An 18,727-nucleotide genomic window follows, 5' to 3' on the forward strand; every position below is an offset into this window, starting at 1 on the left:
GGTCACTTTGCCAGGTGGGAAGAGGCGGTGAATACAGTGATGGCTGTCAGACCTTTAATGACACTTCAGGGATTTGATAAAGATACAAAGCAGTGTCTGCAGAAAGGAGGTTCTTCCCTAACTACACCTGAAAAACAAGCCTGTTTTTTTCTTTAAATCTTTGCCACTGAAACTCGTGTGTATGAAATGAGCTTGAATCACAAGCACAAATCAAGTTTTTCTGCGTTTCTAGAACACATGGCTCTCCTTCATACTGAATATATCTGAAAAAAGATGTTTGTATTCTTCATTACCATCTAGAGGGAACCAGAAGGGGTATTTCATCACTGAATCTTTACCCTCAACTCTCCTTTAACTCTAAGAGATTTTACACACGTTATTCAGAACCAAATTCTCCGATCCTTTACTTTTTTCTAAGTAAATAGTCTCAATGGTGAAAAGTGATAGAAGATAGAGAAACAAAAATAAATTAGAAACATTAAAAAAAAAAAGCTATAGAAAACTCCTCTTCTATAATGACGTTTAGAACAATCTGACTAGTCATGGTTTCATCCTTGACAACTTTTCCATTTTAAAGCATTGCAATGACCCAGAACAAACAGCAGTATATTGCTCTGTATTGTTTTAAGAGCGTGGCCTCTCTTTACTCAGGTGATGGACAAAAATGACACATCTAAAAAAAAAAACGACATACCTTACTAATGGATCTTGTACTTTTTAATGACTGTCAAGGAAGCTACTTAAACATTTGATTACAGAAAACAAAACTAATTGGACAAACCATAATGGAAAAGAATATGAAAAAGAATATATATATATGTATATGTATAACCGAGTCACATAGTTGTACAGAAGAAATTAACACAACACTGTAAATCAACTATACTTCAATAAAATTTTAAAAACCTAATTTGGGAAAATCCTTTCATGCAGATTTGTACCACGTCCTGAATAAAATAAAACTGCCCCATAATAAGGGCTCAGCAACTCAAACTACAATCTGAGCATGACAGCAACCGTCTGACGCTGCTGAGAGGTGAGCGCTATAAACGTCTAAAGATTTCATGCGGTATCAGGAAGAACCAATTAAAATACAAACGTCGGGAGAAGTGGTTTAGGGAACAGGAAGGAGAGATGGAGAAAGAGAACAGGCAGCTTGGGCTGGCTGGGAGGCAGAGGGTAACAGAAAGGTGAGGAGAGGTGATCGGAAGTTTATATGGGAAAACAAAAAGACACAGGATCATACTCACTGCTGTACAGAAGTCATGTTTATATATATATATCTATATATAGATATATAGATAATATATATATATATAGATATAGATAGATGGTCTGATGTTTTAATCTTAAAAAGTGTTAGAAATCAGTGGAATGTAACTGAAGTTCAAGCATGGCTCCCAGACGCTGAAGTTTTGGGTCCCCCCACCCCAGATTTAACAATCCAGGTAGAGGGAGCTGCTGCTAGAGCATCAGTTCTAACCAGCAGTTGACAAGGTCTTTTCATTCATCTCTCCACGCCACCCCGGAGCATCGCAGTCACATGATACACTTAAACCAAACCGTGCCATGAAAATCCAAGAAGACAAGGACACAGCTACGCACTCTAGAGACCACTTCTGAGGACCTGAAGCCCACCCCTCTCCTTTACACAGCACCGTCCGTCTGTCTCTACTTACAGAGTTTAGGAGCAGTCTGGAGATTAGTTTCTGTTGCTTGTGGCTGAGTGGCTGCCTTGGGTGTTCTCACCTCAGGGCTCCGAGTGGGTGAAGGGAAGGATGGAGCAGTGGACGGCAGGAAAGAAAAAGCGAAAATACGGTTCTTCGGGGTGGGTACCGCTGAAGGCTCGGAGGACACAGCGGCATTGTCAACTCGCACTGTAACTTGAACCTCAGTTTCAGAGTGAGCCCTAGAGACAGGTGAGGTGTATGCCTCAGATGATACCCACACAGCTGAGGCAGCAGTTGGATCCAGAGAAATAATAGGGTCCTGGCCTAACCCTCCGGGGTCAAGGTGAGTGGGAGAGTCATACTCAAAAATCTTGTCCACAAACACCCACTTGAGGCCGGCGATGCAAAGGCAGAGGCTGACCAGGCAAGCCAGAATGGGGATGATGCAGATTTTCTCTGAGTTGAGGCAACCTCTCAGGCGCTCAGCTTCCAGGCAGACACAGCAGGGAACCGCCAGGCCCACGAGTCTCGGGGACCTCCCATCTTCGGTCTGGGTCTCCGGCATGTCTTCTGCGGCCGGAAGCCCATCCAGAGATGGGTCTGCACTCAGCTGAGTGGAGGGGCTGGAGGACCTCTCAACAGTGACCTCGGACATGTCTGGGGAATAAATCTCCATCGGCTCACCTCCAGAAGGCCTGGCCTCCCGCACCGTCCATTACCATCCCCCAAGCAAATGATACAGCATCTTACAGGGGGAAATCGATAAGCCGTCCAAGTCCAAAGCCATTACCAAAAGCAAGAGGAGTTCAGGAGGAAAGCAGGCGAAGAAGAAAAGAAAGCCTCTAGCAACTACCAAATTAAAGTATATTGTAATTCTTTGCTGCTGTTTCTGGAGCACTTTTGCAGTTCTTTTAAATGCTTCTCCAAAGCATCCCGGCTGGTCAAGAAGGACAGAGGCCAAAAGGGAAACCGAGCTGATCTGTTGGTCAATTAAGTAAACCAGTAGCCCAAACTGAAAGGCATGTTTCTCACCTCGAGCATCTGAAACTGGGGTCTGCTCAGATGGAGAAAACAACTGTCATGCAGGAGAAGTAAAAGCAAAAGCAGGACCGGCGGCGGCGGCGGCGGCGGCAGCAGCGGCGGCGGCAGGAGAGGCAGCAGTGACAGTAGCAACAGCATCCTGTTGTGTTACCGCGACGGCTGAAAGGGGCTGAATCATTACAGAGCAGCAGGTGCCTGCCCTCCGAGCATCACGGCAAACGTCTCATCGCAGAGGGATCTGAAGGCGAGAGCGCGGCCAGGAGGGGCGGTAACTGCGCTCCCCGCCCTGCCTCCACCCCTCACCCGGCAACCAACTCCTCTTTGTCCTTCCCGAGCGCTCATTCACTTTCTTCCTTCGCGGCTCTTCCCTTCTTCGCCGTCTCTCTCCCTGCCTCTCCCCTCCTCCTCCAAAAGCGTTCTCTCTCTCTCCCTTTCTCCCTTTCTCTCTCTTTTTCCTCCCTCCTCTCCCACCCGCCTCCCTCCATCCGCACTCCGGGGCTGCTGGCTGGTCTGAGTAAAATCAGTACACCCAGCAACGCGGGACTGCCAGTGACTTCCTATTTTATCCAATTAGAAGGAATAAAGGCCATCAAATCAAAGAGAAGCTGGCAGGCACCAGTTAAGCTTAGTCCCCATGGCCCCCAACCTCGTTCGCCTCCTTCTCTTTTTTTTTTTTTTCTCCCTACCGAAGCTGCCCCAGTCTTCCACCCCAACCTTGCTTGCTCTAAGTCTTGCTGGCTCTCTTTCCTGCACCCACTGTTGGGTCAGAAAAAGCCAGCAATCGATGCTAGCAATCTAACAAAGCTGGGATGGGGCGCAGGGGGGGAGGGAGGGATGTAGGTGGGACCTTATGGGTTGGACCTGAGGCTTGGCAAAGTCTGATATCTGATTCCTCCCTAGAGAGGTAAGCTTTTCAACAGCAATTTCTTCCTGCCTGCTGCTGAGAGATAGCATTCCTTCCCCAGCCCTCTAATAAGTTTTGTACACCAAGAGGACTGTTATTACCTGATTTTTCAACCAACAGCGAGAATATTTTTTTTCCTAACCATGGACAGTTCTGCCTTCAGCCCTTTTTGCAACGATTGTGGCAGACTTGGTGATGCCCAAGCGTGAAGTGCTGAGTGTATGTTGGAGGACGGGGTGCCAGGGGAGGGGAGAGAGGTTCATATGTCCCCACTCTGGTCCCCTTTAAATTTCCATTGCCCTGTCTCACTCACAGCGGTCCTGGACTAATGTCCGGCAAACAAGAAATGCCGGTAAGTAACAGAGCTACAGAGGAAGCAAACGCTCCCACTTCATCCTGAAATTAGCCTTCGTTGTGACTACACTGTTGGAGGTTGAATTCCCTGGGCACTGTAATATATACCACATGTCTTCAGCTATAACCGCACTGCAAGGATTAAGAAGAGTTTTCTATAAGAGCATGCCTTTGGGGTTAAGTCTCAGTAGCTTTACCTTACAGATAGTTTCGATGCTGACTTTTTTCTTTTTCCTTTTAAAACAGCAGTGGTTAAAAGACTGGAAGAAATGCACTGTGCTTTAACGGAGTCCAGGCTGACCTGACCCTCCAGTTCGTTGCGTGTCAGCACACGCGATACACGTCTGAATCTTTAATCCACACTTTACTGTGACTGGACACCTGAATGGTTTCCAAGGAACCATTTTGCTCACATATGTCAATAGGAGTCTTAAAAACTGTCTCTAAATCCATACTACATAACCATCATGTGAGTCCCAGAAGCAATAAAATTTAGAGCTTAAATCCTGAGAGAATCTGCTTTAAGCACATTATGTTTTGTATAGCACAATCTCCACTGCTTTGAAATATTTTTAAGCTCTGAGTGGGCATGAGATAATATTATCATTTCTTTCAAAACTAAATTAGCCCGTAATTATAAGTGATTTGAAGGGTAGTAATATCTTAAAATGTGTTTGCAGTACTATCACTAACAACAATGACAAAAGCCTGAACCAGTTTGCATAATTGTAATTATGACTCTGACAAACTTATGGGCAAAATGAATTATCCTTAAGTTCATCTCTGTATAACCTGCACTTATATACCAGTAACTGGTACTTTAAAATAATTCATATGCCTACTTTCTAGCTTTAACTATTTGATTTTAAAGCAGAGAGATTTTTCTTAAAGATTCTAGCAATGGACATGAAATTTCACATCACAGAAAATCTATATGGAGGCATTTACAGTATTCCAACTGAGAGGTATTAAGATTTTAATTAACAATATTCATGTAAATTCTCAAAATCAATATAGGCAAGTAAATATTTGTGCTAAATTAGAATTATTTATAATTCCTTTAGATATCACCCAGGTTAAATTTGTGGTACTTAACTCCTCAATTCTGCCCCAAACCAATATTTCACTCAAGTATAATATACCGGCGTTTCACCCACAGCCAAGGTCACCTAGATTTCAAAGACCAAAATGGGGTTCAGGTAGCCCAATCAGGCAGGTAAGAGAAGACATTGAGAACAGTAACCCATAGTTAAGAAGAGGGGTCCTTCACTTGCTCCAATAACAACTACTCACCTCACCTCGATCATTAAGAACAGACGTACTCAGCAGACAAAGAAATTACTGGGCACTGCTCTTGTTGTCCTATTAAAGGTGACCAACACTTCCAAAGGAAAAGAACAGATTATGTAAAGGCTAGGACAGAACTTCGGAGACAGAATCCTGTCGGCTGCCACAGCTGTTTTTTCCCCGGGACGACACAAATCAGACTGTGGGATGTGTTATGTGTCCTCCCTGGAGATGTAGCCTATGAACACGGTGGCTTCTTGGAGCTAAGATCAGCTTGCAGGGAGCCAGCAACCTTTAAAGTTGTTTCCCATCCAACTGGAAGGTAAACCTCATTGAGGAAAGGGAGTAGGACAGTAGGTGAAGAATAAAAGGAATTTTCCATTAGTTCTACCCTTGAGACTACGAGTCAGAAGTTGCCTTTATCCCTTTACCAAATCTCTATAGCAATAAAGAAGTGAGAACAGCGTAGTGTGAAAAGGATTAGGGATCAGAATTTCTTCCAATAAAACATGCATGTTTGTAGGAAGAACTGCAAGTACACCTCACTTTAACCCTTTAGGCTCCATCTCCAATAAAGCTCAGGAACACCCATATTTCCATGTCCCTTTAAAAAATGAACAAGAGACAGATTTCTACTACTTTTTAAAGCCACATTACCACCTCCTTCGTAACAACAAAAGCTACTTTTATTGAGCTCCACCATTGTGCCAGGCACTCTGCTAGGTTCTCAGCATACATGATTTCTGACCTTCGTTAATCCTGTATAGTACATATTATCTTGAAAATAATTTTTAAAAAATGGACTCAGGCAGCTTAGATAACTTAGCCATGGACATACAGCTCTTAAGCAACAGAACCAAGATTGGAACAAAAGTCTGACTCATGCTCTTTCTGCTGAAAAATACTGTTTCTCATTTTTAATCAAAAGAAGGTATCTCATTACATATTGCTTATCTATTACTTCAACGGGAAAAACAAGTGAACCAGAAAGTGTAACAATGAAATAGGCATTTTAATTTTACCTTCATGTAGTTGGTAAACGAACTTAAAGGTGCCTAGTTTCCAAAACAAGAGGCTTCTAAAATTCTGCCTAGTGATTTTCAGAAGTTACAAGAATTAAGCATAGGTTTTTAAAAAATATGATCTATTTATAGTTTAAATTGAATGAGCTCTTCCACAGTCCCAGTTCCGGGATTTTCCTTGGAAAGCTATTTCAGTTACATATTGCTATGAAACAAATTGCCCTGAAATAGCTTAAAACAACAACCGCTGTGTTATATCTCACTAGCCTGCAGTTTACTGGGTTCAGCTGAGTGGTTCTTCGGCTCCATTAGATGTCAGTTGGGGCTGCCATCCGTTGAGGTGTAACTGAGCTGAAACATGCAAGATTCACGCACACGACTGGCAGCTAATGCCACATGTCAGCTGGGAAGACAGCAGGGGCTGTTGGATGGTACACCAACTTGTGGCTTCTCCATGTGGCCTGGGCTTCCCACAGCATGGCAGCTGGGTTCTGAGAGGGTGCAGCCCAAGAGAGAGGAAGCGCAAGCTGACAGTCCTCCTTAAGACTGACTCTGGAAGTGGCACAGCCTCTTTCCACCGCATCCTGTTGGCTAAGCAGTCACAGTGCCAGCTGAGATTCAAGGATGGGGGAAATAAATCTTGCTGGAGAGAGTGCCAAAGAATCTGCAACCACCGTTAATCCACCACGGCAGTAAGGAAGTAAGTGTTAGTAAGTCAACCTGGCTCAAGAGGAGACTCAGTAACGCAGAATGGAATTCGGCAGAACAAAGTTAGAACACACGTGTTTCTGATACACAATATTCCAGCTTCCTCCTGAGCCAGCTTCAGTGAAGGAAGCAATCCTATTTTATCATCCAATAAAAAAATAGTCAAATTCCTCTGCTACTTCAAGTCAAGCTAGGCGACAGCTTCTGCATTCATTTTATTTATTTTACTATCAGAAATATTTAGCATAACTCCAGGAGATAAAAGAAGATGAAAAGAGGATGACCATATTATGTAAACGTATTTTCTCTTTTGCATTTTGTTTTTGGTGTGTTGGCTATTTCACTCTGAAAACATTTATCTCTGAAAAAGTTTACCCTTGCTCCTTAAGTTTATGGCTGAAAAAGTAGAATTTACTTTGTGGTACCTAAACCATGACGACAGCAGTGATTCCATTTTTGGATTCCAATCTTTGAAGATGACTATGTATAAGTTGTAATGATTTATTCATTTGCTAATGAATTATGAAATCATGATTTTCACAGGAAAGCTTCAGGGCCTAAAAGGATCCCTAAAACTTGCTGCTTCTTATAAGAGGACCAAGTACTCAAATGGATCCGCTATCCTCCCCCCATCCATCTGGAAATCTTCCCCATCTCACATCTCAGCTCCTCCATGTAGCCCTCCCGCGCTCCCAGGTCACAGACACAGCTTTCCTTAACGCTACTTTTATTGGCGCACAACTTCCGAGGTGTTATTATTTAACTATGTTATGCATATAGGACTGAAGGATGTAATTTCTTTGAAGGCTAGGAGGTCTATCGGTATCTGGCTGTCCCAAACTAGAGCTGTGCTATCCGTTCAATACATACATTTTGTTCGGTTTTATTTTTAATTGCGATTGAATTACACAGATTACGGCACCTCTCATAAATTGGCAGACTTTTTTCATGTCCATCTATCTATTCAAAATACCCTCTATACGCCCCTCCATTTTTTCAAATCTTTTAATGTCCAGTTCAGATACGTGCTTATCAAAGTTTTATGACTGTTCCCAAATACTACGCCTTTTATGAATTTATCTTCATTTAGGGAAACGCTGTTACCCCAACTATGCTAAACTCTCAACTACCACAGATCATTTCAGTGGATGGAAAGTTGGGAATCACCCAGCATTTAACTGTTTTTCCTGTAATTCTCTCTTCAACCAAACAGAAAAGTTCTTGGAGGGCAAACCAGGTCCACATGCTCTTTGATGTTCTTCTACATTATTCATAATGCTAAACAGGTGAGATGAAACTCAGCTCACCTACTGGGCAGGTACTTTTCTGCCCACTTGGAGGATGAGTCAAGACTCTGATTCTACTTTATTCTTACCCAGTGAAAATTATCTCAGAAAAGACAATTTGACTTAATTGTAAGAATTATTTTGTGAGAAGCTGTATCTAATATTTGTTATTGACTCTGGGTCTGTGTCCTCATTTTGTAACAAGATGATCAATTTACTCTGGCACATTTTGTTCTTTATAAGTTTAGATCCTTTGATCTTCAGCTACAGCTCGAGAGACAGTAAATGATGTCAAAGATGAGGATGTGAGAGTTTTATATAGAAAGATGTTTTTATTAAATCTGATGGTTATAATGTGTTTACTTTGAAAGAACCTATTATTTTCTCACTGCCCATGAGTAAAATCACTAGTTTTATACAAATGGTTGATTTTGTTTTTAGTTTTACACGTCACCTTTCTTTTACAATGACCCTGAACATGTTAGAAACTAGATGGAGATGGTGGTTGCACATCATTGTGATAAATGCCAATGAATTGTTCACAGTAAAACGGTCAATTTTATGTTATGTGAATTCCAGCTCAATAAAAAAAATTACACTGCACACTCATCATGGTTTCAGCTTCCCCAACATTTACTGTTAAAAGGAAAACATAGTCTATCTGACCACTTTTACTAGTGGATTGCACTAAAATAATGAGACTTTGTCATGTATAGGTTGCCCTTTCTTCTGCAAAATCTTAGTAGGTCATGTAGCATTGAATCTCTGACAATTATTAATTAACTAAGAACTCTAAATTGATGCTGATGATGCAATACTGCATCCCAAGGAACTCAAAAGCACAAAGATATAATACATTGATGTGTCACTGAGAGTTTCAATTCAAAAGAAGTTTTATGAGAAAATGAGCAAAGGCTTATAACTCTAGCGCATTTTATGTACTCAAAATATTATTTCTCATTGCTCAACAACATTCCATTCCCGTATTTAGAATATACCAGAAATATGAGCAAAAACTGGGGAGAGAGTGGCAGTTATCTGAACTATCTGTATTCTCAACACAGTGTGCTTTGTTTTGAAATGTGTGATAAACTCATCACCAGAATGTAAATTCCATAAGGGCAAGCACTTGTGTCTGTTTGCATCACTATATCCCTACTACCTAGAACATGCCTGGCACACAGAACGCACTCAGTTAAGTATTATTGAGTTAATGCATCAATATGGAAACTCTACTAAAGGGGGATGTATAAACTATGGAAAAAATATCTTAAAGACATGGATATGCCATACAGAGTTTTATTTGTGTGAATAAATGCAAATACTATTAAATTATGCTGTGTATGATGGAAAGAAGGAAAATCATCTTTATAGTGACTACTCTGAGGTTATATGGATGGGTGGTCATTCATAATGTTTAATAGAGCAATATATGTGGAATCAGTTGACTTGAACAAATATCTTTGCTCTGTTTCATTAATATTCACTACTATAGGTTCACAGCACAAAGCAGCACAGCTAAGAGATAATTTCTGTTTGTTTGTTTTATTCTTAAATACTGTGGCAAATGTCACAAAAATACAAGGGATCATCTGTGTTTTTAAGTGCATGTACATGTATAAACTTATTTAAAGACAATCATAAAGGCTGTACTTCGGTGCAGTAAGAGAAATTAAACATAAGGAAGAAATACCTCTGATAATCAATGCTAATTTAATACAAATTCAGTAAAGTTTCAAAACATGGAAGTTTTTGAACTTTGATTTATACTTAGGCACTAGCTATTTGTTTATAGCTCAGTTGCTGGTCAGCTGACTCTATAAACTGGTCCCCAGATGAATCAAAAAATGTAGTGTAGAGCACCTCACTCTTACAAATGCCCTAGAAATTTGTTTGTTAAATCTTCTGTTTCAGGTAGAAACTGCTGAGCATGAGGTAGTCCACATGTGAAGGCAGTTATGAATTACTCATAAGAGAGTACCATCTACTCAAGAGATTCTGAAATGTCACATAAAGCCACGTATAAAATAAGCCCTCACAATTTACCTGAAATAAAGGAAGCTTGCGGAAAGGAATGATCTGAATTGTTCTACTTTCAAATACAATCCAAATTCGTAAATCTGAAAAGACTTCAGCCAGAGGAAACATTTTAACAATATACATTTTCCTTAGAGTCTACACAGTTCTCTCCTTGTTGCTGATCAAAAGAAAAACGTAAAGCTCCACCAAAGGGAAAAAAGGGAGTGATAAAAATATATGCAGTTTCTAGAACTGATTTGGCATTCCAGTGAGCCGTCTAACCCGTGATTCTGTTGTAAGGTCATAAGCCTTACGATACTCATACAAGCGGAAGTATCCCATTTAAAATCAAATGCCAGCTCTATATTTTTCTGCGATTTCTCAGTCCAAGGGCTGGGAACTCTTTCTGCATTGTTGCAATTTTTATTACTTTAAAACTATGAATTTGAAAGTCATAAGACAAAAATGTCTTATGATTTGACCTCCCATTCAGAACTTTCTATCATAAATCGTACCATATATTGCTAGAGTCAGATTTGTTTAAGAATGACTTGTTTCTTTTCTATCTCTGAAATTATGTGGAGTGAAAGGATGTAGGCTTAATGCAAAGATGAACTGTAATCTCAAGAATAGTTAGTTTTCAATTTTTCATTGACTATTGGAGCTGGAACAGCCCTTACCCATGAATTTTATCTTATAGAAAAAGAAAGAAAAAAAAAAAGTCTCCGAAGATAAAAATAATCTGCCTGGAGCAGCAAAATTAATTTCAAAGTCAAGACTGGAATTCAGGGCTATTGCTCCTCCTCTTTCAACTCATTTCTACAAAGGGAAGCTCTTTAGTTATGTACTAACCATGTAGATATCCTTGAGTTACTGCCAGAGAATGGATGGTTTAGATTTTCCATCATTACTGTCATGGGTTATCTCTGTAGAAACATCTCACTTTGACCTTTTACTGCAACTGTTCCTACTTGAAAGTTTAATCTATATAATGCTCCCATGACCACTTTTGGTCACAACTCTACTGAATATTCAGACCCTTTTTCTGGAGGTTATTAAGAAATGAATAGTCATATTTAGACACCTTCAACAGCATTTCATCATTAAGGGGACACACAGAATGTGGGCTCTAATCGCTTACATGAGAAGGTACAGAATAAAGAACCTAGAGATTATCATACTAAGTGAAGTAAGTCAGACAGAGAAAGACAAATATACGACATCACTTATACATGGAGTCTAAAAAGATGATACAAATGAACTTATTTAAAAAACAGAGATAGACTTACAGATGTGGAAAACCAACTTATGGTTACCAAAGGGGAAAGGGGGGGAGGGATAAATCAGGAGTTTGGGATTAACATACACACACTACTATACATAAAACGGATAATCAACAAGGACCTACTGTATAGCACAGGGAACTCTACTCAATATTCCGTAATAACCTATAGGGGAAAAGAATCTGAAAAAGAATGGATATATGTATATGTATAACTGAACCACTTTGCTGTACACCTGAAACTAACACAGCATTGTAAATCAACTATACTCCAATATAAGAGAAAAATTAAATTAAAAAAAAGAAGGTATAGAATAAAGAAACTTTAGTGAATGGAAGGGAGCTTATCCAGGAAAGAAGACTGTCACTCCAAAATAGGGATCAGCCCAGTATTACTGCGATGAATGATTCAAACACATACAATATCAAATGTTGTCAATATCTGAGAATTGGTGAGCCAGGCTCACATCCTCTTTTAATCTGGAGAATTAGAAGTCTGGGACACGGGAAGGAGTGATTGTCAGGAACAGGAAAAGGAAGGCTTCTGATGACTGAGTTATACTCTGAAATATGATGACTAGAAAATCCCAGGTCCAAATATGAAGACTTATTCCAGAGAAACCTATATTCTATTTGTTGACATAATCCATCACCTATATATTATTTTAAATAATGTAATAAGACATATACATCATGCATGCTGGAATATGTGGAGACAAGATGCATTCACATATGCAACTTACCTGAAATTGCATCAAAAATAAAAAGTTGATTGATAGATAAATGGATACGTATTTGATAAAGCAAATATGGCGACTGTTAACACTGTAAGATCTAGAGATTGGGCATACATTGTTTACAAGTCATTCAACTTTTCTGAATGTTTCAAAATTTCATAATGAAATGCTAGAAAAAGTTTAAAAAGACTTTTTCATGGCTGTTTCTGACTACCATATATGTAGTATGTTTTATTATAAAAACTCCTAAGCCCATGCCAAACCAAATAATCTACCAATTCCACATTCGGTAACCTGCACTCAATTATTCTCCTTCCTCCACTGCACGACGCCTCCCCACCCACCTTCCCCCACCACACTTACTTTAAGATGAATTCCAAAATTATATCAAGAATATAAGATTCACCATAATTTGAATCATTATCTAACGACAATGGAGTATCTTTATGCGACAAACCATTAGCTGCTGCTGAAAATCTAAGAGCTTTTCCTGACCCCACCTCCCAGACCATTCATTTATTGAGAAGGGATTTTTCTTTTTTTTAATGTGATACTTCACTCACTAGGGATTGGAACATCTATGAATAACATGAATAGGGAAATTGTACAGTTCATTCTACTGACAAAATCAGAAAGGTTGGACAGTAAGCTTCAGTTTGTTGAGAAAAAAAAAAAAAAAGAATCCTTTTATTGTTAACGACACTCCCATCCTGAACGTATCTTTTTCAAAGATCAACTGGTCAGTGGACACTGTAAGGCCAAAGGCTCTGATGTGGAAGTTGAGTTTCTCCACTGCTGTATTTCCCACCCAGTTATGCATACACATATTTTATAAAACTATTAAATATTTATGATGCAGTACAAAGCCCCTCTAAAAGCATATGTATTTAACTAAATCATGTCACTGACAGCAAGAGGCATGCACAGCAATTTAACCTAGCAGGAAAAGTACTTCTTTTACATCTCACTGCAATGCAGAGAGTTTCAACCATACGCTTATTTCTGTCCCCACATACCGTCCGTAAGAAGGGAAAGCTTAACTTAAGTGGTTCAAAGGGCTTTTAGACAGGCTTCTCAAATGAAACATAAATCTTTTGAAGTGTTTCTCAAAAATTCTTTCCTGAGGCTTTGCCAGGACTCTGTCACTAGAGGTCAGACAAATAATCCATCCTCAGGTTGTCTCCTTAACCCCAGGTTAAATACCTGGATTTAGCCCCATCTTTTCTTCTATCACCACGTCCTTCCAAATGTTTGCCGTAGTCTATCACTGACTGATGTCAAAGGCATCCAAAAAGTACCCATGTCCAACTGCATCCCTCTCAGTCTTCCCTTAACCCACAAAAAGACTCCAAGTTTCGTATGGGCATATCAAAAGTTAAATTATTGTTAACCACTCATATACCTTAATACCAAAGAATCTGTTGAGACAAGTACTACTACTTAAGTGTTTTTTAAGGTACCTAAGCATTTGGTGATGCAAAAGAACAGCAGAGAGAGAGCTCTGAAATGAAAAAAAAAAAAAAAAGTGCAAGAGAAGGCAAAACATCTTAGGCATCTTAGGCTCAGAGCTAACTGTACTCGTGGAGACAGAAGGGTTCAAAATAGCCTCTGGCTGGGAAAAAAATGTGTTGAATGGGTACAAAAATAATTATTTTAGTGATATGTATGCTGTCAAAAAATCAGGGCTAAATGCTTGAGTTGTCCAACTCAAAATGAAATGATATTACTGTAATTCAGCCAACATACAGCAAGTGATTAGGACATTTGCTGCTCAGCATTTAAACTAACTTCTTTTCACACTCTGGCAAGTAAAACATGGAAAACCTCAGGATAACCTGCTTCTCAAAAGCAGATTGCAGATTTTAAAGTCGTGGTATTTTATGTAACGAAAGTAACTTACATTTCTAAAGCCCCACAATATATGTTAATTTATCTACATATCCATCCACCCATCCATCCAAAATAATGTTTACTAAGTGGCCGCTTATGTCCCTGGCATTGTGCTGAGGCTTATAGATTTGGTAGCAAGAAGGTAAAAGAAGTTCCACCCCATAATCTCTCTTTTCTCTGAAGTAGCAAGTGAGGTTATCTGCCGAGAGAGAAGGCATGATTCAAATTTTGAGCGCGGTAAGGTCTTAGTCACCTTGGAAAACAGATGAGAAGGTTGACTGTAAAAAACAGAAGCAGGTCAGACATCGCGGCAAGTATTAGATACACATCAGTTCTTCCTTATTTATAATTCTCACTATCAGGATCCTTACTTCTCCTCTTGAGACTTATATTTTGAAAGTGCAACCAATGGAAGAAGACTTTAAAAAAGTCATTGGAGGGTATTATGCTAAGTGAAATAAGTCAGACAGATAAAGACAGATACCGTATGATATGACTTATACATGGAATCTAAAAAATACAACAAACTAGTGACTATAACAAAAAAGAAGCAGACTCACAGATATAGAGAACAAACTAGTGGTTACCAGTGGGGAGAGGGAAGGGGGGAGGGGCAATACAGGGGTAGGGGACTAAGAGGTACAAACTATTAGATATAAAATAAGCTACAAGGGGAATTCCCTGGTGGTCCAGTGGTTAAGACGTCACACTTTCACTGCCGGGGCTTCAATCCCTGGTCAGGGAACTAAGATCCCACAAGCCTCGTGGTGCAGCCAAAAAAAACAAAAAAAAGCTACAAGGATATATTGTACAACACAGGGGATATAGCCAATATTTTATAATAACGATAAATGGAGTATAACCTTTAAAAATTGTGAATCACTATATTGTACACCTGTAACTTATATAATATTATACTTCAACTATACTTCAATAAAAAATGAATTTAAAAAAGTGTCACTGATAACATAAGAAATGATTTTTCTGTTGAGCTCTACAGGACCTGGACCCAAACAAGACTGAAGTGGGGCGAGAGGAGGAAGAGAAAAGAACACGAATAAATATGATAATGAGAAGGTTAAGTTCACACACATATCACAATCTCCACTTTGGACAGATTTACTTCTCAAATCAGTGTACCTTTTTCTGATGCCAGAATTTAATTTGCAATATCAGGTACTTAGTTATGCTGTGTGGCTTAACTCTGGCCATGACGAAACCAACCCATTCAAATAATGTTGCCGGTAAGTCCATGAATCAAAGAACTTTAACCTACTACACACTGTAATGCCCCTCTATTGTATACCGCTTCTAATATGAACAAGATGAGGGAAGAAGACATGCCATAAACCCAGAGATCAGCAGGAAAGTTTCATTTCTCTCTTTCAAGTATTACTTGGAAGAAATTAAATCAGTATTGGGAAGCATTGTGTGTTTACAGCAAGTTCAAAATTATCCATATTAAAGTGAAAAGGGGAAAGTTTGGTCTTTAATGACTCTTCTGCCATAGATTTCCCACATTATTTTTAAAAATGTGTGCCTTTTCTCAGTTTTTCCAGATCCGTGCTAGGTTGATCTTATCCCTGCTGCCTTTGAGAACTTCATTCATTCATTCACTAATTGTTTCCTAAGTGCCTAATATGCGCCAGGCCCTGCACAAGGCTGAGAAAGAAAGAAGGAAGGAGGCTGCAGTGGTCCCTGCTTCCAAGGTGTTACATAAGGGACTTCACTTTCCTAATCCCACTCCGGCGCGAATGCAAATACTGCAGAAGTGAGAGTCCATAGTCTTAGAATAGATTCTATTTGTGTGGTAGACACATTGTGGAGTGATTAAAAAAAGAGAGAAAGCCCAGCAAGAAATACTGTTTGTTGTATATGCATGTCTAAGTTTCTCAGATTGTCCTTCACTTAGGATCCAGTTATGAAAACACTTACTTCTGAGAGCGTTTTGTTTTGACGAGTGATGGAAGAAGAACGCAGAATTTCATTTCCAGAAGGGACCATGTCCAGGCAAGAGGCCTTTAGAAGTACCGGACAATTGGAGGCAGAAAAAACCTAATCCACCTATTTCCATTCTCAGAAACCATCAAAACAGAACACCCATCAAAACAGACTGGGCTATAGTAGAAATCTGATGGTGGGTTGATTTTTTTTTACAGTTCTTTAAAAAGTTTTTTGCTTGACTGTTTTTGGCGGGTGGACTAAAATAAAAAAAATAAAATATTAATACATTTTATTAGCTTTTTGATGAAAACTTCTTATTTACTGGTGACGCCAATGCACAGTTTTAAATTTAGTTACCCATATTTCCTGAATTATTAAGGAAACATTTTAAATGCATAGAAATTCTGACATTTCCAAATATAAACATCAAAAAGAAAAAATTATATTACATACATACAGATACAGATCTGAAGATTTGATTCAATAGTTGGTTGCTTGTAGAAGCTAGTTTAATCAAAAAAGAAGGTCAACGTGATAGAAAGAAAGAAGTATTAAACATTTTGACTAACATTAGTTCTGGTAACTACCTGGGCTCTGCAAAATCACTGATGTGGCAAGACTAAAGATGACCAAATAAGCTTTACTATTTAAGTTATGTTATCATCCTCATAAATATATGAGCTGTTCAAATGTGAATTGATGGTAATTAAAGAAACCAACAATAAAATGATCAGAATTAATATCCTTTATCAAATTAGAAACATGATTTTTCCTTTTTTCAATTAATTCTGATGAAAATATACAGAGCAATCCACTTATTCAACATCTAAATCAATTTGAATTTTTTATCCTTACAACTTAATTTTAATGCTGAACACTGTCATTCTGTGAATTTCCAATAATGGTACTGTATATCCAATGAAGAAAAGGATATATATTGGGGTGGAACTTTCTTACTTTATATTCACATTGAAGGTGCATTTGAAAGAACATTGCTGAAACAGTTTTCACTTTTTAAAAATGGTGTCCCTTGTTTAAGTGCTAATATCCCTTATGCTCACAAATAAAACATTAATTTTTAATTCTATAAGTAACACGTGAAAGTTAAAAGTATGATGTATATTTTCTTACTTTGCTTTTAACATATTAACATAGCATTTCCCCTTCTTCATTTCTAATCCAACAAAGTGTTACACCGTCAAGATACCAGGAGCATCAGGTATTATCTTTAACCAACATCTCATCTCCTTATTGCTCTTAAGGACAAGTGTGCACACACCCAAAAAGTCAGTGAATTCTGTGCAAGGTTCTTAAAATGAGGAGCAAATTAGACCTAATTACGGGTGATGGAGTTTCGAAAGGTCCTAGATTAACATTACAAGCACTTTTCATGGTAAATTAAGCATGCAGTTTAGTCAGCAAAGATATTTTTTATATATCTTGTTTATGTCTACTATAAATATCATAAGCATTCCTTTAGCATTTAACCCAGTGATTAATGCATCTATGATGCAGTCAGGTTCTAATTAGTGAGTAACTGCCTGCAAATATTTCCACAACTGTTCATCTCCCAACTCTTTTACCCTGACTAACAGAGACATGCTTACCAAAGTCTAAGCGTTCATGTAGTTACAGGAAACCAAATGCATTATTTATAAGGATGCACAGCCTAGAAAGTTCGGCTATGCCACTTACCCTAGCAGTAGTAGGCTCTAAGCTATTGGCAACAGGAAGCTTGCCAGTGCATTAGAAAATGGGATTGAAGGGATCCCTGCCAAATAAAATAGCTAAGTAATAACAAATGTTAAAGAAGAGCCTTGGGGGTTGGAGGGACTCCTGAGCTCACCGCTGAAGCACAATTCAGATCACCAAGCTTTTGCAGTCAATGCAGAAAGAATAATCCTAATTAATTCTTTGTGTCTTTCTTGAGACACAAAGAATTTTATCTTTCTTGAGTGCTTGCTTTTTAATTAGTTATACATTGTTTTTTATTAATGTTACTATAGTATCTGTATACAAATGAGAAAATTACAATTGCTATAAAATAGGTACGGTGCACAGTATCAGATTTCAAGTTCAGGTAGAATTAATTCTGTATTTGTACTGTCTGCCCTGTTTATCAATCCATAATCACTGTTTCAGTGATTCTGGACAAATCAGTATTTTTTTCCCCTTTGATTTCAAAGAAAAAGAAACCTGCCACAAAAGAAGCCATAATTTCTTATTCTTCATGTGTTCAAAACTGATATATTGCTTCAGAGATACCTGTCATGACCTTAAGTAGATTTTGAGATAGTGCCATTCAAGTTTCATTTTCTGTTTAATTGTGGTCAGCAACTTAGAATTTACACCACAGTGCAGCAAAAGGCTTTTAAATGTTAACAGCAGCAGGGGATGAGAATGCCATCTTGCCTGGGGGTGGGGGGGGAACCCTAAAAACTGACATAATAAGTCAATCTAAACACACACACACACACACACACTAAAGTTACTGCAGGAACTGTTAAAAGCAAATAACCTTCCATATCAATCTGACGTTTAAACAAAAAGCTATGGTTTTTATTCTGCATCTCAAAATTGATC

The 18,727-nt window shown here is 38.8% G+C and overlaps 2 protein-coding genes across 13 annotated transcripts in view; both read right to left on the bottom strand.

Moving 5' to 3' along the window:
- NRG1 (neuregulin 1) overlaps window positions 1-18,727 on the bottom strand; it is a 1,026,134-nt gene that overhangs the window by 111,036 nt on the left and 896,371 nt on the right. For 4 of the 12 annotated variants that reach the window (XM_057537368.1, XM_057537369.1, XM_057537374.1 and 1 more), the window contains exon 1: window positions 1,680-2,436. The exons of 7 other annotated variants lie outside the window; for them this stretch is intronic. In XM_057537368.1, the coding sequence (XP_057393351.1) occupies window positions 1,680-2,346 (667 nt within the window). In that variant the 5' untranslated portion in view covers window positions 2,347-2,436. Of the gene's footprint in view, window positions 1-1,679; window positions 2,437-18,727 lie in introns of those variants that run through there. One more of the 12 variants, XM_057537379.1, reaches the window with a different exon arrangement.
- LOC130706130 (uncharacterized) lies at window positions 2,652-3,140 on the bottom strand. The gene has a single exon (XM_057537380.1). It carries the CDS (start codon window positions 2,847-2,849, stop codon window positions 2,661-2,663), a length of 189 nt encoding a protein of 62 aa, XP_057393363.1. The 5' UTR covers window positions 2,850-3,140; the 3' UTR covers window positions 2,652-2,660.

The sequence above is a fragment of the Balaenoptera acutorostrata genome, chromosome 21 (genome assembly GCF_949987535.1).
Source record: "Balaenoptera acutorostrata chromosome 21, mBalAcu1.1, whole genome shotgun sequence".
Lineage (NCBI taxonomy): Eukaryota > Metazoa > Chordata > Mammalia > Artiodactyla > Balaenopteridae > Balaenoptera > Balaenoptera acutorostrata.